The sequence below is a fragment of the Salarias fasciatus genome, chromosome 13, assembly GCF_902148845.1.
Source record: "Salarias fasciatus chromosome 13, fSalaFa1.1, whole genome shotgun sequence".
Taxonomy (NCBI): Eukaryota; Metazoa; Chordata; class Actinopteri; order Blenniiformes; family Blenniidae; genus Salarias; species Salarias fasciatus.
Window position 1 is genome coordinate 26,527,853 of NC_043757.1, and position 25,530 is coordinate 26,553,382.

The window sequence follows — 25,530 nt, forward strand, 5'->3', positions numbered from 1 at the left end:
CAGCCCATGGCCAATCCCAGTCTCCCTGGGTCCTGCTGATTGTGTGAATGCTGAAGGCATTCACACTATTACATTCCTAAGCTTTATTATTCTGCTTCTTCTTACTTATTCTGACTTCTTCCGCCGTTTTTTGGCAGGCTTCTCCTCCTACAAATTTTGTCCGATTTGAACCATTCATATATCAAATTGTGCAGCTTTTTAAGGACATTCCGGCTATGTTCTAACTTTTTTATATCTTTTCAACTTTTTGAAATATTTCAACTTTTGTGCAACTTTTTGTCCCATGTTAACGGATGGAGATTTTTTCAAACTTTGGAACTTTATAACTTCTTCAAATCTTAACCGATTTTAACCATTCAACTTTTAAAATATTCAACTTTTTAAACCCTTTCTTCAACCTTTTTAAACTTTTTCAACTTTCTTCAACTTTTTGAAATATTTCAACTTTTTGAAATTATTTTTAACATTGAAGTGGATGGAAAACCCCTTCAACTGACCTTTCAACTCCTTCAACTTTGAACCCTTACTACTTTGTCATACTTTCACATAGACAAGTCATTTTACTTTTAAAATGTAGGCATTTTTGTCCTCTATTCAGGTATGTAACATCATTTCAACATCTTTTACCAAATTTAAACTGTGAGCCTCTAAGTATGGAGAGAATTTCAGCCGTTTTTGAAGTTTACAATGGGTGTGTATTGGAAAAGCTAGAGTGGGAGAATCAAATTTAGAGTGCGGGAGGCTCTGAATTTTAACCAAAAAAAAAATTATTTTCTCGTCCGTACGACCACATTTCTGGCTCAATCGGCACAATAACCCCTCAAAACGTAGGAATTTTTCTTGTGACCCGTACAATTGAGTCACTTTGTCTCTATCTCAAACCATTCTCTCTCCAGAGGCATTTGTTTGAGGAGAGTGCAGAATTTTTTCCCATCTGCTCCAATGCATTTTCGAGACGCCTGAATCCAAAACTTCACTCGTGTTCGCACAATTGGTATGGCTGAATGGATGATCCTACAGACATGATTCCTGCACCATTAAATTCATGAAAGGCTTCTGAATCTGACTGTGTGAAAATCTTTTTCAATTTCACATCTTGGTCCCCGAGAAATGCCATTTCTTCAACCATGCGCACTCCATTAAAAAGTGCTGATTCACTGTCATGGCTGCTGTGCAGCTGGTCTCTATTACAACAGACACACCTGTTGTGCTGCTGCTGCATGATTAGTCTGGACTTTTCCATTAAGACTGGAGCTCTATTGATCCTCTGTTACTCTGACACTGACTCCACTGCTCCTTCTACCTCTATCAACTTTTTTAAGTTTTTGTAGTGTTTTCAACCTTTTTCAAACTTTTTCAACTTTTTGCAGTGTTTTCAACCTTTTTCAAACTTTTTCAACTTTTTGCAGTGTTTTCAACCTTTTTCAACTTTTTTCAACCTTTTTCACCTATTTGCAGCGTTTTCAACATTTTTCAACTTTTTTCAACTTTTTGCAGTCTTTTCAATCATTTTCAACTTTTTGCAGTGTTTTCAAACTTTTTCAACTTTTTGCAGCGTTTTCAAACTTTTTCAACCTTTTCAACTTTTTTTTAAGCTTTTTCAACTTTTTGCAGTGTTTTCAAACTTTTTCAAACTTTTTCAGCTTTTTTTAAACTTTTTCAACTTTTTGCAGTGTTTTCAACATTTTTCAACCTCATTCAACCTTTTTCAACTTTTTGCAGTGTTTTCAGCCTTTTTCAACATTTTTCAACTTTTTGCAGTGTTTTCAGCCTTTTTCAACATTTTTGAACTTTTTGCAGCGCTTTCAACCTTTTTCAACATTTTTTTATTTTTTGCAGTGTTTTCTACCTTTTTCAACCTTTTTCAACTTTTTGCAGTGTTTTCAACCTTTTTCAACATTTTCAAGTTTTTTTTGGAGTGTTTTCAACCTTTTTTTTAAACTTTTTCAACTTTTTGCAGTGTTTTGAAGCTTTTTCAGCTTTTTTCAACTTTTTGCAATGTTTTCAACCTTTTTCAACTTTTTGCAGTGTTTTCAACCTTTTTTAACCCTTTCGACTTTTTGCCGTGTTTTCAAACTTTTTCAACCTTTTTCGACTTTATTTCAGGGTTTTTCACCTTTTCTTATTCAGTTTTTCTGCATTACAGTTTAACATTTTCAGCTCAGCATTCACACTTGCAGTTTCTTCAGGAACTGCAAATTTTTTCTAGTTACTCATTGCATTCTGCTGGGGACTGCACTCTGCCCGCCTACTTAAACCTCTCCCAGCCACCTGGTCTGTGCCAGATCGTTATCCTCTCCAGACTGCTGTGCTGCTGCAGAAGATCTTCCCTGCTCTGCCTTTCACTGTGAGGGATTACGCCTCGACCTCGCCACGCCACGACCTCGCCATGCCACGACCGCATCTCGAGCCAACCTGCGGTGCTGCTGCCAGGCTGCAGCCCTAGTGGTTTTCTACACCTGAATAAACCTGTGCGAATGTCATCCTGTCTCCGTCTCTCTGCGTTTGGGTCAAACAGCACAACAATCATGACAAGGAGTGTATATATTCAAGAGATTCTTCCCAGATGTCGTCAGTTATCTGAATATCCATATCCGTCTCCCAACTGTTTTTATGTTTATCTGAAGGAGGGGAGGTGATGTTAGTAGTTTGTTGTATATATTAGAGATAAATGTATCTTTATGCGAGGTTATGTCTAAACATTCATTAATAGCCGTTTTGTTTCAAAATCTGATATTGGATTTTCGCACATCATCTCTGTTTTCTAAATATGTAGTTTTTGCAATTGGTAAAGAAAGGGGTATTGATTTGTGATTGAAATGTGATTTGATTCTATTCCAAGTATGAACTAAATCTTATATTATTGGATTTTGATGATACATTAACTTGTCACAAGGGGTTGGTGAAAGTATTGTGGATCACAGGTTTGAGACAGTTTAAGTCAGTGAAAGTGTTGGAAGCTCACAGGAAACCATCAACACAGGATGCTGTCCCTCCTCCACAGAGCTGCAATCAGAGGAGGACGGACTGGAAATCCATCTTCAGAATGAGGAAGTGAAAGTTAAAGTCAGAGCTGCAGTTTAGACACGTCTCTGAGTTTCTCTGTAAGAAATCTAACCTGAGTTCATCTGGACTTCCACAGACACTGACTCCAACACTGGTGAGTACAGCTGATCACACTGATACTGACTCTCAGGAAACTGATGAAGAAGGTGAACAAACGTCCTCTTTTGTCCAGACAGCTCCACTTTTCACCTCCTGTTCAGGGTGGGAGTGACTAAAACTGATATATTTAAGCTGTGAATATGATATAATGATGATGAACAAAATACAGGAAATGAACAGAGATGATGTTTTTGATGATTATTTAAAGAAATTAGGTTGGAATTTGAGAAAATCTTTCTCTTTGTTTATAATATTCAGGGTATCTGGTGTCTAAATCCTGATCTACTTTGAATATCACAGCAATGTTGTGTTTATGATTATTGCAAAATTGAATATGTGTTAGAAATATAATGCAGTGATTCAGAGTTCAGTCTGAAAATAAGTCAAGCTGAATAAAATTCCACCCACTCACATATTTTAAACTGGACCAACTGGTTCTGTAAAAGGCACCAATCATTTTAATCTTAGGAGTGTCAACAGGGTGAACAATGACCTGCAGCTTCAGCTCCCAGCCTGACATTAATGTACCATCCAGTATGTGTAGAGATCAGTGATTGACTCCAGTCAGATAAAGTCATGTGAAACTGTGGAATTGTTGACAATCAAAGTATTTAACAGTCTCTTCTATCAATGTTGTCCTCAGTGTGTGAAGATGTCTGCTGCCAGCAATCTGCGCTCTGAGGATCAGTTTCTGTGCTCCATCTGTCTGGAAGTGTTCACTGATCCAGTCTCCACACCATGTGGACACAACTTCTGCAACGAGTGCATCACTCATCACTGGAACACCAACAACATCTGTGACTGTCCCCTGTGTAAAAAACTGTTCAGAACAAGACCTGAACTCAACATCAACACTTTGCTCTCTGAGATGGTTTCTCAGTTCAGACGTGAAGCTGAACTCAAAGCCAGCAGCAGCTCAGAGCAACAAGCTGCCAAACCAGGAGAAGTTCCCTGTGACGTCTGCACTGGAACCAAAGTGAAGGCCCTCAAGTCCTGCCTGGTGTGCCTGGTCTCCTACTGTCAGACTCATCTGGAGCCTCATCTGACAGTGTCAGGCCTGAAGAAACATCAGCTGATGGAGCCTGTGGAGAACCTGGAAGGCAGGATGTGTCTGAAGCACCATAAACCTCTGGAGCTGTTCTGCCAGAGAGAGCAGACATGTGTCTGCATGATGTGCTCTGTTTTAGAGCACAGGAACCACGAGTTTGTTCCTCTGAGTGAAGAATGTGAAGGAAAGAAGAAGGAGCTGAGGAAGACAGAGGCTGAGATGCAGCAGATGATCCAGGAGAGACGAGTGAAGATCAAGGAGATCAGAGAGTGTGTGAAGAGGAGTAAAGCTGCTGCAGACAGAGAGAAAGCAGAAGGTGTTGAGGTGTTCACTGCTCTGAAGGAGTGTGTTGAGAGAGGCCTGAAGCAGCTGATGGAGAGGATGGAGGAGGAAGAGGAAGTCAGAGAGAAACAGGCTGAAGGTCTCATCAGAGATCTGGAAGAGGAGATCTGTGAGCTGATGAAGAGGAGCTCAGAGGTGGAGCAGCTCTTCCTCTCTGAAGACCACCTCCACCTCCTCCAAGGCTTCTCCTCCCTGAAAGCTGCTCCACCCACCAAGGACTGGACACAGGTCAGCGTCCGTCCATCATCATATGAGGGGACTGTGGTGAGAGCTGTGGCTCAGCTGGAGGAGACTCTCAGCAAAGAGATGAAGAAGCTGTTTGAGGCTGATCTGAAGAGGAAGCAGCAGTTTGCAGTGGATGTGACTCTTGATCCTGATACAGCAAATCCTGATCTCATCCTGTCTGATGATGGAAAAAAAGTGAGTCATGGTGATGTGAAGAAGAAGCTTCCAGACAACCCAGAGAGATTTGATTGTTGTGTGTGTGTTTTAGGAAAACAGAGTTTCTCTTCAGGTAAATTTTACTTTGAGGTTCAGGTTAAAGGAAAGACTAACTGGAATTTAGGAGTGAGCAAAGAGTCCATCAACAGGAAGGGACAGATCACACTGAGTCCTGGTGAAGGTTTCTGGACAATATGGCTGAGAAATGGAAATCAGTACAGAGCTATGAAAGGCCCCTCAGTACTTCTGTCTCTGAGTTCTGCTCCTGAGAAGGTGGGGGTGTTTGTGGATTATGAGGAGGGTCTGGTCTCTTTTTATGATGTAGCTGCTGCAGCTCTGATCTACTCCTTCACTGGCTGCTGCTTCACTGACAAACTCCTCCCATACTTCTGTCCCTGTAACAATGATGGTGGTAAAAACTCTGCTCCTCTGATCATCTGTCCTGTCAATCAAACTGTCTGATGAGGAAGATTCACCAACAATTAATGAGCTTGTTGGAAAGTAAAAGATTGACTCTGATTGATTTGATCAAATCCAGATGTTCAGTCTGCACTAAACTCACATTCTTCTCTTCAGTCTTTGATTATTGGACCATTGTTTGAATGAATCCAGACCAATCAGTCATGATGTCCACTTCCCTAATATGAAGTGCTGAAGCTGCCCTGACCCACTGAGACATGGACTCCTCTACACCTCTGAAGATCTGCTGGTTTACCTGGCACCAGGATGGAGCAGCAGGTCCTTTGACTCCTTTGACTTGTGAGCTGTTAGCTTCTTGGATCAGACTTGTTTGTCCACTGAGTGAGATGTGGGGAATTCAGAGGCCAAGTCAACTTTTCAAAGTGGTTGTTGTGTTCCTCAAAGCATTCCTGAAGCCTTTTAGCTCTGTGGCAGGGTGAGAAATGAAAAGGAAGAAGGAAGGAGAATAAGAAGGACTGAATACAATCCATGTGACAAACACCATCCATCCATCTTCTCCACCTCTTTCTCCAGCAGAAGTTCAGGGGCTGTTGTAGGAACTAGCAGCTTGATCATTTGTCTCACTGTGGACTGCTAAATGTCTCAAATCTCTCAGATGACTTTGTGTCTTCTTCCAGCTTCATGCAGCTCAACAATTCTTCACAGATCTTCTTCTTGTGATGCTTCCTTCACATCAGCAGATGTTTGTTGTGTTTGGTGTTTTTCTTGGTCACAGTTGTTCTTCAGTTTGGATCAATCTTTCATCTGAACTCAAGTTAACATGTTTTAGACTCATTATCCTGAAAGTTCATTTATTTCTTCCAGCAGCTGTGAGAATGTTTAATGGATATTTTCAATAAAAATGTAATGAAATGTTGATGTTTCTTCACTGGTGTTTTTTTTTTTAATCAGTATTATAGTTAAATTATAATCTTTATTATATTCATAAAATAATTATTCCAACCTAATATCTTGCACACAAAAACATAATTTATGTCATCCAGAACTAAAGATACTGGTCTAATCGACATGAAAATGCAAATACAGTAAAACTGGATCCAAGTATTTTTAAAAAAGGACCACAGCCAACAGTCGGTAGAGGAGAACGCTTGTAAACAAAAATTAACAATGTGATTGAAAATCTTCCATCAGCCACTGGCGGCTGTGTTGTTTTGTTTTACTCACTAAAGAAGGTTTTTACCCAGAGAAAAGTCTTTGTTTCTCCACTGGAAAAAATGTCGTTGTTTGACATAATTGACTCAAATGTTTGATTTCACAGGGGAAATAGTTGTGTTGTGTGAATGATTTTTAATAAGTGGGTCTCTCTGGCTGCAGGTGAGGGAAGGTCGGGTCGGAGGCAGGAGGTTGACCTGTTGTTGCAGAGGTTGTAAGAAGAGCTGGTTATACACAGCTAGTTAACTTGAGTTGACTAAATGTTTGAGGAATCTGGGATTTCTTTCTGCTGCATTCCCACTGCCAGCTGTCCTCCAACAGAACAACCTGCTCAAAGTGGTGATGTGAAGATGCTGGCTCCATCTGGTGGCAAAGAACTGCAACAACAATACCAAACAAAGACACCTTGAGTTTTTATTTCCAACATTTATTATTTTTCAGAAATGGTTCACTGACACTGACAGATGCAAACGACACCAGTGAGTTTATTGTAGACAAGAGAAGGCCCTCTGTGAAACTCCCTGCACAGAGACAGATAAATATTCACTGAAAAGAACAAAGAAAGTCTGATTATAACAACATGGAAGAATTCCAGCCGTGAACACTCCACCTCCAGTCTGTCCAGTTTACATCCAGACATGAATGCCTCTCAGCACGTTTCCTTCAGCTCCGTCCTGCTTCAGCTCCCTCTCTGCACACTTTCCTCTGCGCGTTCCTTCAGGAAACAGCACTGGAACGTGACTTTCTGACGGCTGGAACCTGTGGAGTTCAGGTGTTCCTGCACGTCTGGATCTCAGAGCTGTTCCCTCAAACCGTTTCCATTCAGGTCCTTCCAGGAGGGAGCCACGTTGTGGGACCTCAGACCAGCTTACAAGTCCGCACGGCCTTTCTGTAAATGCATTTATCACTGACCACATCTTTTATGTAAAAACAAATGTGTCAGTAGTGCAGAAACCCGATCTGTAGTGAGCTGCAGCAGCCGGCTCCACTGAGCTCCATCTATGTGTTCCATCCAGCCTCATTCAGATTGACTGGAGAGTCGGCGAGAAGACGTCAACACTGTCACACAAACTACACACCAGGACAACATCTCACCACATGACACGACGTCCGTCTGGAGGATGATCATGTGAAACCGTCAATTTTTTATTCTTGTAGACGTCCAAAAGCAAAGCGATGGCTTTCTCACAATGAAGGCACAGTTTACTTCATGTTGAGATTCAGAAAACAAAAAGAGAAGGTTCAACTCTGTGGCACCCGCCCAAAAAAACTAACAAAGCATTGCCCTGATTTCATAGCAGTTCTTTTTTCTACCCGCTTCAGAAACTTTTAAAACATGTGACATTTCAGTTTGATGTAAATCATTTTTACGTTAATTAACTGAGTGGAAGAGACCAACCAGACTCTGAGGCTCCACGGCGCTTCTTCAAAGTGAAGCAGTCTGGTGTTTGGATGGGATGAAGAACCACAGTGATATATCAGTGGAATCAAACTAGTTTTACAGTCTGGCTCCTGAGAATATGGCACCCAAAAGGCTCCACACTCCGCCTGGACACACCTGAACTAAAACTTCTCTCCAGCTGTTCTCTTTCACTTTTCACCTTCTACTTTCACACTCTGACTCATCAGACGTTACCCGACTAACTGAACTGAGTTGATTTTTGATTGATTCTGACTCTTCTGGAGCAATCTCACAGGTGTTTGATTCCTTTTGTCACCAAAATTATTCATGCAGCCCTTGTAGTTTTGAAGATACTCTATTTGTTCTGAGTCTAAGTTAAAAGTCTGTGTATTTGCCTGCAAAGTGTTTCTCTGAAGTAGAAACAGTAAAGTATACCTGAACTCTTCAGGTATGATCAGTCTGGAAGTGATCATGATGATGGTTCTTCAATACTTGGATTTGTGTGGACTGGCTCTGAGGCTAAAGAAGTTCTATTTAAATGTGTTTTTACAGAGAATGCAAAGGAGCTTTGAACAGGAAAAAAATAATTCAGACTTTTGCAACAGAAATTCCAAGAAAACCGAAGCCTCAGATCACAGTTAGCATCAGAAGGACAGAAAAATAACACAAAAATGATGTTTTCAGCATAATTAAAGGGGTACAGAGGGCTCATAATCCAGGGAACGAGGCGTTTCAGCACTGAACGTCGACAAATCCATCAGAACATAAAGTCTGAATCCTTGAAACATTTAAAACACAGTTTACCAGCAACTGTGACGAGTTCGTCGCACTGACATCCAACAGCAGCATGTCGTCCCTGCATGTCTGAAGTGATTTACTGTACATTAGAGCAGGGGCTGATGGGATTCCCCTGAATGGATCCTGACGGGAGCGACGGCAGCAGGCGACCCTGAAATGGCGTCCTCAACACGCCGCCGCGTCCTGAGGCCGCCGCCGGCCACCGCCGGCCGCTGCGTCCCGAGGCCGCTGCGCTCAGACGGAGACGGAGTTGGTGTCGAGGCGTGGCGGCAGCAGGCTGAGGCTCAGGGCCGGGCTGAGGCCCGAGCTCACGTCGGGTTGGCCTGACGAGGCCGAGACGTCCGGACCCAGCCGGTTCAGGTTCGCCTGGGGGTCAGAGGTCACGGCGAGGTCGTTGAGGTTCGGTGTGGGCTGGAGGTCTGACGGCAGGCCGCCGCCGCCGCCGTCCGTTCGGCGGAAGAGGAAGTAGAAGGGAGCGGCCTGCGGGCGGCTGTGCAGCTCGGCCTTGATCTTCTGGGGGTGGGTGTCTGGCGCCAGCTGCTGGCTGCTGCCCTCCACCACCAGGAACAGGCCGTACCGCTCCGGGTCCGGCACTTTGAACTTCTGGGCGCACAGCTGACACACCTCCTCCACCGTGGCGTAAGGTCGCACCTGCAGAGTCTTGGCCGTGCAGCCGCTGTTCAGCTCCTGCAGCGCCACCCGCAGGTAGTTCTGAGAAGACAAGACAAATAAACAAAAAGGTTGGGTGTTTGGTGACTTTTTGGGCACTTTGTTTTTTTTCCCGACACACGTTTGTATTCCGTCTGAATCCCGGTTGTGAAAGCGCTCCGGGCTCACCTGGAAGTCGTCGATGGAGGGCGCGAAGCGCTGGGAGGTGCGCCGGCGGTGCCACTGGTGCAGCGTGTCGCGGGTTTCGGAGCTCAGCACTCTGGCCGCCTGCTCCTCCTGGAAGTTCCGGATCAGCGACATGGCTCCGTAGGCGCTGGTCAGGTAGTAACCACCTGGAGGGAGAACGCCCAGAACAAGGCCGTTAACCACTGAGGAGGTAACTCTTCTGATGGTCTCCTGGACTTGCTCTGGAGAAAATGTCGGGTTTTTCTTGACATGACTGTAGTTCTCGCTGCTACATGAAGGAGAAGGAAGTGAACCGGACCGGAGGGGCGTTTCTCGCACCTTCTCCGTGGAGCAGAGACGGGTCCAGCAGCTCCATCATGTAAAGAATCTCGTTGTCCAGCTGAGGCATGTCACACTGGGCCAGGACGTAGGTGAGCATGGGCAGGAAGTCGTCGGCGCCGTACAGGCGACCTGAAACAAAGAGCTGGTGAGATCCCGTTTTCACGGACCTGAGCGGGTCGGCTGACCGTCAGAGCTCCACCTGAATTGTCCTCCATGATGGTGTAGATGAGCTTGCAGACTCTCAGCAGCGTGGTGACCTTCTTCTCTGGCGAGTACAGCTTACACATGGTGTGAAACTTGTGCTTGATCTTCTCTATGGCCATGGGATCTGGCGGCAGCGTGTCGGCCACGCCCATTTCCTGCGGCTGCCGGGCCTTGGCCAGTGACAGGTTCTCCTTCAGCTCCCGCCACGCCCCGCTGCGCACCTGGAACTCCTGCAGGGCGGCGCTCACCACCGGTTTGAGGGGCTTCAGGACGCACTTGTGCATGGCCTTCTCCAGGACTCGGTCTGAGGAGGAGAGGGAACACTGAGCGCTCGGTGTCGCGGTGCGCACTGGAGGAACGGAGTGTGTGTGATTTACAACAACCTCGACCCTCTAATCCATCATTAAGGAGGTAATCAGCAAAGAGAACAGCCCCAACTCCCCCGACCGTTCGGAGAAAGTCTGACAGGTTACAACTACCAGCAAAACGTCTGTTTTCCTGCACCTCATCCACTGCATGGTGCGGAGAACGATGTCTCCAGCCCTTGAAGGGAAACATCAACCTGTTCGGGGACTTCATGAGAGTAAAAGTCCCTGGAAGTTCATCTAGACCGCAGTGACCACACTGGTGTTCAAAGTAGAGGAACCGATTTCTCCTGAAGGTTCCTGTTTCAGTGGAAACACAAACCCGTTTTTAACTTTCCAAGCCGTCGCAGGCTTGATCAGCGCTTTCAGCAAATCTAGTCTGTAGTTGGTTTTTAAAGGTAAACCGGCAGCTGTGACGTCTGGATGGTGCAGATCCGGGTCTCGTACTCGATGAGCCTCAGCGAGGAGGAGGAGGAGATAGAGCAGCCATGCTAATGCTAAGCTGAGTGAGCGAATGAATTCAAACAGTTCAAATCAGGCTTTGGTGGTTTATTTGGTTCTTCATCCTTTGGTACTGCCTCACATGTGCCCCAGACACACAGTTTGACCACTTTCACATCTTAAATCATTCAAATAAACCACAGAACAACTGAAGCGTCACCAGCTTTAATGGTAAATTGAATGTTTTCTGTCTGGACCAGCCGTCTGAAGCAGGAACTTTCACCAGCTCAGCCGACGCTCGCCATGATATCATAACAAAGAGCCAAACCTGAGCAGTGCTGGATGTGAGTCAGCTGCTGACTCGTCACCAGGATACGGTGAAGTCAGCAGGGTTTTTCTTTCTTCATTGTTGTCTCCTGCTGAGCACACCTGCAGACCGGGACGAGGATTTGGATTCATTTCAACTGGAAGCTCACGATCGACCTGCTCCGGTTCTGTAGGAGGAGTGTATGAATCCGTCCCTTTGTCTTCCTTCAGTCCAACAACAACATCAGTGTCTTTCTTGTACCTCAACACAGACCCACAATCAACCGAGAGAGCCGTGAATCGCTGGTCGGTGGACAGACTGTAACTCTCCAGGGCTGCTTGGGCGGGACATGTTTTAAATGAAGTGACGGATACGATCTCATCTCATATCACAACCTTTATCCCGAACAGGAAGGTGGCTAAATATCCCAAACATGAGGAACTTAAATCAATCATTACCTAAAAGAATCAGATCTGCTTTAGAGGGGACTTCCAGGAGGGGGGGCTGCGTCAAGAGAAGCGTGAAATGAAACGAGGAAGACTAAACCAAAATACAGAGAGAAAACAGAAATGCAGTTCGGCAGGGGAAACCTCCGAGCAGCCTGGGAAGGTATTCCAACGGTGGATACTGCATCTTGTTTTGAAATTAGCTGATCATGCGGGGATAAATTCTTGGATTTAAGTGCTGTAAAAAAAAAACAAGGAGCTAATTATTGATTTTAGGCAGAACGAGGATGAACCAGGAGATAGAATCATTCACAACCAAAAGGTGTAAAATGACTCCAACAAATATCGTAGCACTGTGAAAACATTGATCTGACTGTCAAACAGGGTTCAAGAATTCACCTAATGCGGAAGCTAAATTCTTTTAACGTCTGTGACACAGTCTTCTGGGTGTTTTTCTTTACTTTTCTCTTTTTAATTGAAAGCCTTTTAATGCTTTCCGTTCAGGGGAGCTCACCAGAGGGACTTCGACACCATCTGAGAGAAATGCGACTGATATAGCAAAAAATAACCATCAACCAACCAGACCTCGTTCTGTGAAGAGTTTTCTCTTCTTCCTTCAGGCAGACGTTTCAATGAGCCCCAAAGAAAAACAAGCCGCTGCTCAAACTCCTTCAATCACTGCTATCATCTTCTAAACACACACCACTCCCATTCTAAATGATTTTATGCAGATGACACATTCTATTTATCGTCTTATTTACTATTCCTGTTACTGTCCTTAATGTTTATGTTTTTATGTCATGTGCTCATCTTTTATTGTATCCGGTTTTATGTTATTACTCAGACATCTCCCCCCGTCCATGAGTGAAGTGTAAACTGTTTCCCTGACGGACAGATCGACTGATTGATTGATCTGATTGTTACTTCCCACCACAGCTAGAAGGAATCCAGCAGCCTCGTAAATCAGTCTGTTCACCTCCTGCCTGCCTCGGCCTGGATGTTAAGCCTCTGCCGTTGGATCTGGAGCAGAGCGGGGTGACATGCCAGCGTCTTGTCAACAGCACATACTCACTTCCTCATTCCAGCAGCCCTCCGGCCGACGGCTGGCTGTAAATAGCTCAGATAGTCTTGTTTGTCTTGGTGCCTGCTGGGTGCAGCTGATACTGGAGAACGACCGAATCTGTTTGTCATCTTTAATCTGATTGAGGACTGACAGGTGCATGAGCAGCGACTCACTGACATATGAAGGGAAATATTTCTTTTGTTATATAACAATGCTATTTTCTCAGTGTTCCCACAGCTGTGATGGAGGTGTTACTGTGACACAAAAATATTTCACATTTGGCCACAAAAGACCAACTACTTCAAGGTCAGCTAGTCAATATCAACACAAACCACTTCCTGCTTCAAAACCTGGAGTATCTGCTGGTGTGACGACATCCTCTGGGTTATTCTTATCGTCTTAAAAGCAGAAAAGCCCAGTCATACATCAACGCTGAGGCTCGGTTAATTAAAAACTGGGAACACAACATTCCTCCCTCTCTGTGTGTGTGTGTGTGTGTGTGTGTGTGTGTGTGTGTGTGTGTGTGTGTGTGTGTGTGTGTGTGTGTGTGTGTGTGTGTGTGTGTGTGTACGGTTAATTGCTGTGTTTAAGTCACTCTGAAAGGGGAACTGCCCAGATCTGCACTCAAATTAGATTCTCTTAAGTAAAGCTGTGCAAAGCTTTTAAAACTGGATTTTCCCCTCGGCCACTTCAAAGGAAGGCCGAGAGGAAATGCTGACCCTCCTGTGTGTGTGTGTGTGTGTGTGTTGTGTGTGTGCGTGTGTGTGTGCGTGTGTGTGTGTGTGTATGTGTGTGTGGAGACTGAGCGAAGGTCCTGCTCTCCTGTGTGTCGTGTCTGACACACAGACTGTAGGAAACTCAGTTGAGGGTCACTTATCAGTCAAGGATGAACAACACACACGCACACACGCACACACACGCACACACACGCACACAGGCCTCTTTCATTCTGACATAAACATCCGCCCACCCAGCATCCTCCTCGCCCACGTTAAGCTTCCGAGTCCCGGTGGTGTCGCAGACCGGCCGGACGGCGGAGAGGTGATCGCCACATCGTTGGTTCTCCGGTTTTTACCTTTCATAGCAGCAAACAACAAAACTCTCCAAGAGTCCAACGTGAATACTGACCGACAGTTAAAAGACGAGTGGAAGCACACCGAAACAACACGGTGACAAAGACACTAAAACAACGTCCCTGTGTGTCCATGAGGGATGAGTGTCTGTCTGAAGAAGTCTGCAGACGGCATGGAGACTTCTATCTTGATTTAAAAATAAAAAAAATAAATGCATGTTTCCTCATTCTCTGTGCTGCAGTGTTTTATGATACTGGACTTTGAGCAAAGCCGAGCTGCTTTTCTGAGAAACACAACACTGATGTGACAGTGGCGTGTGTTTCCAGGATGTGTGTGTTATGGGTAAGAGGAGCAGTTATCTTGCCGCTCTCGTTCGCACAGTTTTCAGCAAACTCTCTGAATCCGCTCGGCCTTTCAGGGACGTAGACAAAACTCAGTGAAAGCCACACTCGCTGGCTCCACCAGTAGCTTTCGTAGAGTGAGGCTCCGCTGAGAAGGAGAACGTTTTCAAGCCACTGGAAACAACTTTCTGAAAAAGCTACAACTCCATGGAAAATGGAGGAAACGCTACTTTTCTGAGACGCTGCTGTCGTAAATACCACGACTGTAGTGAATAAAAAACTCATTCGGATGAAATTTCACTTGAGATTTTGCTGTCGTATAAACGTAACAGTTTTATACAAATGGCATCGCAGAATGAGTGGAAATCAGACAACTCATACAAACTAGCTCCCGCTAGCGGCTCCAGCTAGCAAGCAACTCAGTGCAGCCTTCGGTTTCTCAGATGATTTCCATTTAGTCCATCGTCTTAGAACATGTTCCGCTTTGCAGAGCTCCACTTTAAGATATTTTAAGAATTTCTCTCTGGGACTGATGAATCTAGACAGGATCCACTTTTAACGACAATCACATTTTTCAAACAACATTCCATTAAACACCTGTTACTGTTTAGATGTCTGAACTGAACTTTAAGGAGCAAACTGTCACATTTCAGATGCTAGAACATGAAAATGGAAAAAAATCCAGTTAATAAAACACACGGGCTGTGTGAGGCGCCACAAAGAGCGCTTCAAGACGCGGAGCTGGCTCAGGCCGAGTGCCCGACCAGACAACAAACTATTCTGCCCTCGCCGCTCTCCTCACCCGACCTCGCCACCCAGGACTCGCTCGCCCACGTGACCGGGCTGCTGAGTGAGCGGCAACAACAAACGTCATGTCTTCCTCCAGACACGCTTCGCAGCGAGAAGGATGGAGAGCATTTCTGGATCTAATGGAGGGAGAGAGAGAGAGGGAGAGAGAGCTTCACAGTGTGGTGGGGTCCGCCCTCACCGTTTCTCACTCTGATTGGATGGCTGGTTATAAAGGGTGGGAGTACGAGCGAGGTCGCACGCCTTGGCACATTTCCACGCGGATGCATCTGGGCCGGCCGAGGAGAAAACACTCGCTGAGGCTGCCACAACAAAAAATTGTGCAACACTTCCATGGAGTGAATAGGGCAACTCTTCCTCCATGAATGGAAAAAAAAAAAGAAGAAGAAAAAAAAAAAAAGGGCCGCTCGGAAAAACAAACCGCACGCAATCCCGTGAAAAACAAGTCGACTTCTCCATAAGAGTCTCTTCCAACACCTGTTGTTCATTTCTGAGTCTGTCAGCTTTGAGAAGCCCGACGTGGTTGATAGAGGACATACCTGGAAATCCGTATTTATTCAGTCAGCTAACCTCAAGTGATTAACCTCACAGACATGATGAAAACATCTTCCTCCTTTCTATGAGGTGAGAGTTTATCCACTGACTACTGCAGACTTCAGGTCCAGAGGTAGATCAGATTAGAATCTGGACATCAGAGCGGCTGGATTTGAAAAACAATCTGAATCTGCTCCTGCAGGCCGGTTTGAGCAGTCTGAGTCATCTGACAGGATATCAGAGCTTCTTCCTTCTACAAATGTGATGTTATCTGACTGAAGGCTCACAGTGACGCAACTGCAAGACTCGACATCATCAGGTGTTTTCCTGACAGGCTGCGGTCCTACAAACCTCTGTCTGATCGGGCTTTAATTCAGTGAGCGTTGTGGATTAGCCAAACATTCTAAATGCACACACTGTAATCCATACCATGGTTAACTACCTCTGGCAGACGCTCTTTGAGCTGATCCACGCTGGTTAAACTATTGTTACTGTCTTGGTGACTTGAGGATTGCGGGCCTGGGCTGACCTGTTTGTTTCAGATGTCAGAGGAAACAGGTTAGCTGGGCAGACCCCCTCCTCCTGGAATGAAACCGCTCTTTGTGCTCTCTGTTTTCGTGTTACTCAGGCCAAGGACTGACGCTGCCACCGAATCTTGGCTCCAGGGACTCGGTCTGCTCTTCCGGCAGGTGTAAGCGTGTCTGTGTGGGATCTTGTGCGTTTGTGCGGTTGATTTTACAACGCTGTGCAAAGTAACAAGGGACAACCAGAGGCAGCAAACATCTGTACTTCCTTCCAAAGCCCTGGGTGATCTGACTCACCTCTCTTCCCTAAACGCAGCCTGGAGGTCATGACTTTGCCGGGACTGTATGCACACATGTGTACATGCTTCCAGCTGTGAACACGTGAGCCTGACTTCTCCAACATCCTCGCCGTGACAATACTTGAAGTGAAACTGCCGCGTCGGCGTTAAGACACGGTTTTCGGTGACATAGTGTTTCCACAACAGCAGGAACTTCTCCATAAATACGTCGTTCATTCACACTTCCCAAAAATAGTCACACAATCCTCTGCAGACGGTTTGAAAGGTAGAGAAGAAGCAGGAATCTTGGCGAGTCAGCAGCAACTGAACAAGAACTCCACAAAGTCCAATTAAAAACTTCAGCTGGTTCATGTGCAGTTCACGAGCTGCTGGCGAATTTAGACTAAAAGAGTAGTTGAGCAAAAATGAGAAAGAAAGAAGCTCCTTGACACCAGACTTACCGATCTGGTCTTCGGGGATGAGGCTCTCGATTGGCAGCTCCATCTCGGAGCTCTGTCGCAGGTAGCTCTTCATCTGAGTGATGAACTGGCGCAGCGTCTGCAGCAGCTCCAGCCCGGAGGCGTAGCCCTGCCAGGCCTGGGCGCCGGCGCCCTCGCTCATGTAGCCGATGTAGTCCTGCACCAGGGAGCCGAAGTAGGAGCCCTTGTCCCTGGACAGCTCCAGAACCCGGCGGACGGCCCTCTTCTCCGGGGTCAGCAGCGAGTTGAAGACGCCGCTCATCTTCCGCAGGTGTCCTCTCAGGGCCTTCTGGAGGACCAGGGCGCTGGCGCTGGGGCGGCGCTTCATCCGGTGCCCGGGCGGCACCATGGTCAGGTCCTGGTCCTGGTCCTGGTCGCTCTCCAGGCTCACGCCGTAGTCGGGCTCCTCCTCGTCGTCCTCGTCCTCGTCGTCGTCGTCCTCCATGCTGCAGTAGGGCAGGTGGGACGGGGGGAGCGACAGGGGCAGGTGGGCGTTGAAGTCGGCCACGGTGGGGGGGCTGGGGTCATGAATGGGAGGCAGGAAGAAGGTGCAGGACTGAGAGAAGTCCAGCGAGTCCGAGGAGTCCGTGGAGAGGCTCATGTCGCTGAGCCGCTGGCCGCCCTCGCTGCACTCCTCCGCCGGCTCCTCCTCCTCGCCGCCTGTGGCCGTCAGAGAGGATCCTGGGGGACTGCTGGAGTCCTGCGGGGGGGGTCTGGTCGCTTTCTGCCGGGACAGTCTGGCCCGGACGATGGCCTTCTCGATGGTCTGCTCCTCCAAGGCCAAGTGGCACTGGGCATCCTCCTGGCTGGACGAGGGCGAGGCCTTGGCCCGGCGGGGAGGGGAGGACAGCGAGGACAGCGAGGACAGCGAGGACAGGGCGAGGGGCAGCGGCGGCCGGGGGATGGAGATGGGGGAGCTGATGCTGAGTCTCTTGGGCGGGGAGGACGAGGGGCTGATGGTGAGCGAGGAGCCCAGGCGAGAGAGGAGGCTGCCGCCCCTCTCCCGCTCCTTCTCCTCCGCCTTCTCCTTGGGGGCACAGATCCAGGGGATCTTCTCCGGCATGCTTCTCTGTCGGGCCGGGGGGGCCGGGCGGGGCGGCGCCACTTGAGGCGGAGGTGGACGAGGGGGCGGAGACCGGGGCGCGCCTTCAGCGCCGCTCACCTTCGGACTGGGTGAGCTCTTCCTGTCCTGCGGTCCTGGGGCGTCGTCGAGGGTCTGCTCGCTGCTCAGAACCAGAGGACCGCCCGGACCGGGCTGCTGGCCCCCCCGTGGAGCGGGGTCTTCCTTACCGGGCTCCTGACTCGCAGTTTCCTGCTTAACTGAATCCAAACGGTGGGGAGCGGCGCTCAGGGCCCCGCCGTGAACCTTGATGAAGAGAGGGTTGATGAAGCAAAGCGCCCCGTTGGACTGGCAGCAGTCGATCTGGGACGGGGAGCGGGTGGCGAGCCGTGGGCGTCCCGGGACAGCGGACAGGCTGACGGATCTCTGGGTGGGCGGGGGTGGCCTGTCAGGAGCCGCTACGCCCGTCAACGTGGTGGAGCTCCGCCTCCCGCGAACAGACTGACCATCCCAAAACCCTGTGGAGGAAAGAAGTGTCCAGGTTAGCAGGAACTCATGTCCGCGATCGTCCCATAAACACAGAGCGCAGGATTTAACACTGATGATGGAATCACTAAACTGCAGGAGGAAGATGATTAGTCCAACTTAGTTCTGCACGATACTACATGAAAAATATTCAATAATGTTGAGTATTGTGGAAACGATGTGACACCTCAGGATATGACGTTAATCCCTTTTTGCTGAGACTTGTTCTTCCAAATAACAATCATCCTTCTCTTGTCCTCAGTTAATGTGACTTAATTGTAATTAACTGCAGTTTTTTTCCACTGTGATTTTTGCAGAACATGAGTGAACAGTTGCAGAGCAACACCGTGCAATATCCCCTTACTAAAATCTCAGAAAACAATACTCACATTTACAAATACTGATTTATTATACTGCCTATCTGCACTACTTCACAGCATGAATGGATGAACGTTTGTTTGTATTTGCATTTATTTGGTTTATTATTTTTATATCTAGCCCTGCAGTGTTTTTAATGTGTACTTATATTCTTACGCTGGCACAGACTTTTAAATGTTAGTGTTTTCATGTCTAGCTGTATGTGTGTATCTCTCCACTGCCAGGTAAATGAAGCCAGATGTTGAATCTTAAATGTCGAAGTCAAACTCGTGCAACGATTGATCCAAGGATTTAGAAAATAAACACACAAAAGACGTCAACAGTCCAATCAGTGACCAACACAGAAAAAGTCACGTGTGACGCCAGCGACAGAGCAGGTCTGTTACACATTAAGTAGGAATGATTTATTTCTCAACTTCTGTAAATTCTCTTAATGATATTGTGGCTCTTAAATTATTTTCAAATATGTTGTTACTTTTCCATTATTTTTTTTAAATAAAAAACAATATTAAATGCCTAATTCTCTGATCAAAATTGATTTTGTTTTTCCAATTCATGCAATAAATACAGTCACTGAGTGCACACACACATTTCTGTACACACTCTCTGACAGACTTCCCTGAAGCTTCGGACACAGGTAGAAACTAGTTCAGCATTTTTCTCTTCTGTTTTGGCAAAACGCTCTCAGCACGGCGGCTGGTATCGCTGCTCCTGATGGCGCACATAAACAAACCTTCTGACTACACAGGAGTCAGGTTTGCTGATGTGCATCATCAAAGGAACTCTTCCCACTACACAATAAAAAACACAGGCAAAAACTCAAAAAGCTCAGAGCTGATGCTTTTATATCCTAACATCAACCCAACAGTCCAGTAAGCAGCAAAGAAAGGAAGAAGAACTTGGAAGAACTTTGAAAAATGTGACTGTAAGCAGGTTTTCCTTCATCCTGGAAACCAGTAAAGTTTCTCCAAAATCTTTTTCCAGCTGCCTTTCAGAGGTTTGTACCAGCCAGAGTAGAGCCCGCCCGACGCACTGCGCTGGAGACAATAGCTGAGGGGAATCCAAGAGCCGGACAGAGCGCAGCTCCGAGAAAAGAGCAACAATACTCACTGTGATCGTGGAGCTGAAACACACACACACACACACACACACACACACACAAACGGGAGCAGTAGATTTCCAGAGTCTGTGTGAGGCGCAGTGTGTGTGCGGGCCGAAACTCGACTGCTTTCTGAGGCTGGCTCACACTCGCTGTGTGTTATGACTCAGTCACTGTAATGAGTGTGTGGGCGGGCTGCTGGCACGACGCCGAGGCCTTGCTCCCGCCCCGTCAGCTGGAGCCGGCGCTCCGCGACACAGAAAAGTTTCTTCCCTGTTGCCCTCCTCCTGGCTGCATTAAAAAAAAAGACTGTTTCATTTGATTTTTGCATTTCTCCCTCAGTATGAATTGCCTTTAATTTCTCAGTGATACAAACGGGCGGAAAGTGTACAACACGTGCACAACACGTGCACACAACCGGCCTTTCAAGGTCCTCACCCTTTGTCCTACTTATCTTTCACAGCCTTAACTCTAACCTTGACCTGAAAACATGGAGTGTATCTTCAGTTGCTTACAAAAACTGTTCTGCACACATGAAAACAGTTTATCATCCCACTGCAGCGGCCATGGGCATGAAGCAGGGACAATTCTGGACAATCAAACGTGGAAAGACTCACTTGTAAGGACCAAGACGCTGAGCGAGTGTTACAGGACTCTTCCTCCCGGGGAGAAGATTTCTAAAATGAGAGGTTTGGTTGTCTGGAGGACACGCCTTCCCTCTGAGAGGAAACCTTAAGTGGTGTGTGTGTGTGTGTGTGTGTGTGTGTGTGGACGGGGCTCCAGTGGCAGTGTGAACATGAGCCATTCTATCGATTCCCATTGAAGCTCATGTGAAGCCCACACTAACTCACTCACTCACTCGCCTCGTGTCACCTTGTAGGAACATGCTAAAGCTGCGATGGGCTGACGCGCTGCAGCCTCTCAGGTTTTGGCTGTGGGCAGAATGACTCACTAACTGGAACCAGAGTTTGAACCAGGCTGCGAGGTCCGGCCTGCCGGTCCCCACAGGGCAGGCTAAACCCACAGCGAGGCTTCAACTCCTGCACGGTCGGTAAAACGAGGCCACATCAGCAGGTTTCAGGCGGTGCAGTTGGAGTGGAAAGGAATGCGGTCCGTCACAGCCGACGCAAGATCCAGGAAAGTCATGGAGGGCCGTGTGCAGGAAGATACGGCAGCTGAACTGAACGGCCGCTAAAATAAACAGAACTGCACCAATCAACAGCTATGGCGGGTTTGTCTATATGAGCATCACACCTGATTTGAAATATGGCAGATCTGTCCAGATTTATCAGACGGGCCTGGCAGTAACACTCCTGTTGGTTAAAGCGGAGGCAGACGGTCTCCGGGCCACAGCAGAGCTGAAACTAAAACTGGGTTAAATCTGCAGGACAGCTGCCGTCACGCAGCTTTCCAGGATTTCCACTACAATGAGATGAGCTCAGCTAAATGCAATGCGTCACACGTGGGAAGATAGTGGTTGGTTTCTCTTTTTATAAGCCAACAGTCCAGGCTGTAAGACGTATGAATGTGAAGAGGAGAGTCCCCTCCCGTCGGCAGCAGGCCTGCAGCAGTCCAGCTGATCACAACATGGCTCAAACTCACAAACACAAGATTTTTGTTTAAATTCGCCAAACACGACTCAGATGTCTTTACTTTGCTCTGCAGAGTGTGGGGACTCCATGACACTGCTTCAAATCTGCCTCATGCCCGGAGCGCACGTGATAAAAACAGCTGGTAGACTAAACATGCCGCAGTGCACAGAGGAAGGTTCGGCGATCAGGACAACGCCGCAGACGTCTGAGGGTCCGTTTCGGCCATCACGTGAACCACAGCGAGATCCAAAAAGAAATCCTTCATTCCCAGAGTTTAGCCCCCCGATGCCCAGACTGACTCCAGAATCAAAAGCTCTCCTGTGTGCATTTTGTAAATTCTCACTGTGTGCTGTACTGCTGTAACAGAAAACAATGGATGGATCCTCAGTTCGAGCAATAAAATCCTCAGCACCGTATAAAAACACAGCTTCATGGTGAAGCAGAGCGCCGGCAGCAGGAGTGCGTCACATCGTTGGGACTGAAAGCCACACCGTGATGACAGTCATTTAAATGAGCTTATTACATACCTGGAATAACTACTTTTCTCTTGGTGAATTTCTTTGGATGCTAAACTTTCTGAATACTTATGGAAGCTGTTATCGTGATTCAATCACGTAACATTTAAGAACGGATTATATAACATCAGTGTTAAATATTATAACATATTCTATGAACGTAAGCTATGGGGTAGGGCCGGATTAACAATAAACTTCCTCATTTTTACTTTCCTTTTGTTTTGTTTTTTTCTCTGGCAGTTAGATGCCTACAGATCAATCAAAAAACTCATCAACAGCCATTACTGCGAATTCACTGAAAGATCTGTCAATGAAAAGTTCAACCTTTGAGTTTTGTGGAGGAATATTTAGGCTTTTTTTTTTTTTTTACTTTAATGTGCATAAAGACGAAATTTTAAGACAGAAATATATAACAGAAACTGTTTTAATGAATTCTCATTAAGTGAAACGTATCTCATGTATTGTTGAGATCACTAAATATGATCATTTGTCCCAGTCTGAACTCTATAAATACCGACTATGTCAGTTCCGACCTGGGAACTGAGGCCCAGCATCCTTTAACCCAGGTGGACCGACCTCCCATCACCAACAGGTGGGCAGAGTAAATGAGTAATGTGACACCGCGACACACGTCACACACACACACACACACACACACACACACACACGGCTGTTGGTATGGACGTCACGGCCGTCATCTCTTCCCTGCCACTCCATTACCTCCAGAAACAAAGGCCATATTGTGGCACCTGACCGAGAGCTCTTCTATGAATGAACGGGGGACACAAAGAGGAAGTGGGGGGTGGAGGGGGTTTGGGTCAGAGAATGGTGTGTATGTACAGAGTGAGGGCCCACATTAAAGGAGCACAGCGCTGAATGGCAGTGAGTCACAAAGTGACACTGGAGTCCAAAGAATGGCTTAGAGCGAAGTCACGGCAGCGGAAGATGAGCGGACAGATGAAGGAAACCTACAAACGACTTCATTCTGCTTTCAATGAAATGCCAGCGCCACACGGGCCAGGCGTGTTCCCGTAACACACACGACAGCGGGTCGATGGATTCTACTCCAACGCTGCAGAATAACCGGCGCACTGTGACTGATGAGAGGTGAGAAAATACTTTCTCCATGCTGCGCTATGAGGAAGCTGTTCCAACAAACCATGCTTGAATAGTTTGGTTTGTGATTCAACTGCCGCCTTCATTACACAACCTGACGACTTTCAGACACACTGCGGACTGAGAAGTTTAACTTTAGAAAGTAGAAAACTGTGGCGAGGAGCAGGACAGCTGCAGTCCACTGGTCCGGGCCTCAAAGAGGCTTTTGTCCATCGAGGTGAGTCACTTTGCACCAACACGCCAGTTAACCCTTTTGGGAATGCAGCTGAGAAGAGTTTTACGAGAGTTAGCCTCGGGGGAGGGGAGAGAAAAGAAAAATCACTCCCGTTTACAGACAGGAGGGATGTAGGACGAGCAGAAACCATCGACGTCTCAGTGGAGCTGACGCCATATGACCGACGGACGAAGCAAATCTCACGACACACCCGTTCATCAAACACTGTCTCGACACCGACTTCCTTCTACTGTTCATAAAAGCTTTCCCGAACAAATAAAGGCTTGTCTCTGTCAAAAAACCCCCTATAATCTGTCATGTATAAGCAACCTGAATCATTCCTTTCAGCACTTTCTATTTTAGGCACTCACCCATCTGGTTTCAGAGCATCATCGCATTACTGCTGTCACTCTCGTGTTGAATAACACTTCAACTCTGAATGGTCAAAAAAACAAAAGGCTTTCTTTGGCATGACACTACTGATTGGTTTATTGATTCACTCATAACAAACTGCTAAATTGGACTTACAGAAGGCGTCCCTCAAGGCTTGTTTCTTCGCATTTAAACTTCATGTTCTGTTAAAACTTTCTGGACTATTAGTCTTTATGCAGACGACACCGTTGTCTTTAATGTCCCTATTTTACCGATTTAGTTAAATCAGTTTCAAACCTTAAAGGTGCCTTAAGGAGTTTGCACGTTTTATGCGAAACAGCGCCCCCTGCAGGCCTTGGGCGTAATGCAGCTTATTGAAAAACACGTCCCTCCGGCTCCCGTGCACGGAAGAGGGGGACTCTGTCTTCGCTCGTTTAGAAGCGCTCAAGTAAGATTTAAGTTTCTTCTCCCTGGTGGAGTCTGTGTGGAGCTGTGGCAGTGCTAGAAGCCAGTCTGTTCTGACTTTCTGGAAGATCCTGCTCAGTTGTTGCTCACTAAGCATCTGGCGGAGTGATGGCGGACATAACGAAACCTAACCAGCCGGAGCGCGCATTACATCATTCCTTTCAAATTCTCCCCAAAAAAATGCTGGTGCCGGACCGGCACTGTGACTTTCAAGTGACAGTTTAGCGCTGTTAGAGGTACTGGTAATGAATCTGTCAGGGCACATTGTACACATCATTAAAAATGTGTAACATATTTATGGTGGAAAATAAGTATTTTTAAGGTTGTAAAACTCCTTAATGCACCTTTAAGATCTGTGCAGCAAGTTTCATAAATCAATAATGGACTACTTTTTAGTCATGAAGATAGACTGAGAAGAAAAAAATCTTCTTTTTTTTTTTTTTTCAAATAGTAGTTTGGATCTGTCTACCTTTCTGCACTCTGGTTCATTGTTCATTCAGTGTAAAGGTTTAGTGATCTTCTCTCTAGGTGGGATTTGCACATGTATGAAAAAGGCACATTCTTTCATGAGTCCTCTGGACTCCTAAAGTAAAACCAAAGAATGACTTAATTCTTGAGTTGCTTCGAGCTCTAAGTCATTTCAAATGATTTTCACATCAGAATCACACATTGTAAAAGAAATCACTCGGTGCGATTTCACGAGCTTTCCCCTCGGTCGGCGAACCCACCTGCTCCGAGCTTGGCGACCTGCTCCAGATCGGCGAAGGTTCTGGCTGCGGCGATGGCGTCCGGGAGCTTCAGAGTGAAGGGCAACACGTCCCTGGGAGCAGGAGAACGAGTGAGCGGCAAAGAGCGGGACCGAGAGTCTTCTCCCAGCAGCGTGAGTCACTTCGCTGGAAACCAGCGCTGCGCTGGCGGAACGGAGGACTTGTGAAAACATCCCCGCAGCTGCAGGGTGAAGCAGGTCTGCTGCCCTCCTTCACAAGAATGTTATCGAATTTCACCACCGTTTCAGCCGAGATTACAAGAAAATGTCTCATCAAGTTGTTATAATGCGTCACGTCCACACACTGGGAAAGGCTGCAGATGAGTCTGGACAGGAAGCAGCAGCAGTGGAAGTTGTTGCTGGTGGAGCTGACCTGTTCCACTTTATTTCACCTTTCTACCGAGTCTCCAACCCTGACGTTGATTCAGTGCACCGTTACACCTCCTCCCTGAATTTGTAAATGTGTATACAGTGTGTACGTTTTCTTAGATCACTTCACACTGCTGCGTCCGTCTTCGGCTTTTTCCACAGACTTCCGGCGGCTGAAAACGAAGCGGCTGCA

The 25,530-nt window shown here is 46.7% G+C and overlaps 2 protein-coding genes across 2 annotated transcripts in view; one reads left to right on the forward strand and one right to left on the reverse strand.

The window, feature by feature from the left end:
- Positions 1-3,050: 3,050 nt before the first annotated feature.
- On the forward strand, positions 3,051-6,332 carry LOC115398967 (E3 ubiquitin-protein ligase TRIM21-like). The gene is made up of 2 exons (XM_030106047.1): positions 3,051-3,160; positions 3,809-6,332. The coding sequence occupies exon 2, from the start codon at positions 3,818-3,820 to the stop codon at positions 5,456-5,458; it is 1,641 nt and encodes a 546-aa protein (XP_029961907.1). The 5' UTR covers positions 3,051-3,160; positions 3,809-3,817; the 3' UTR covers positions 5,459-6,332.
- Positions 6,333-7,042: 710 nt separating this feature from the next.
- Positions 7,043-25,530, reverse strand: part of LOC115398964 (ras and Rab interactor 2-like) — a 36,131-nt gene continuing 17,643 nt past the window's right edge. The window contains exons 7-12 of the mRNA XM_030106043.1: positions 24,931-25,022; positions 16,849-18,444; positions 10,204-10,512; positions 10,002-10,133; positions 9,666-9,829; positions 7,043-9,539 (exon numbers count right to left, since the gene is read on the reverse strand). Coding sequence (XP_029961903.1) covers positions 9,063-9,539; positions 9,666-9,829; positions 10,002-10,133; positions 10,204-10,512; positions 16,849-18,444; positions 24,931-25,022 — 2,770 coding nt within the window. The 3' untranslated portion in view covers positions 7,043-9,062. The remainder of the gene's footprint in view (positions 9,540-9,665; positions 9,830-10,001; positions 10,134-10,203; positions 10,513-16,848; positions 18,445-24,930; positions 25,023-25,530) is intronic.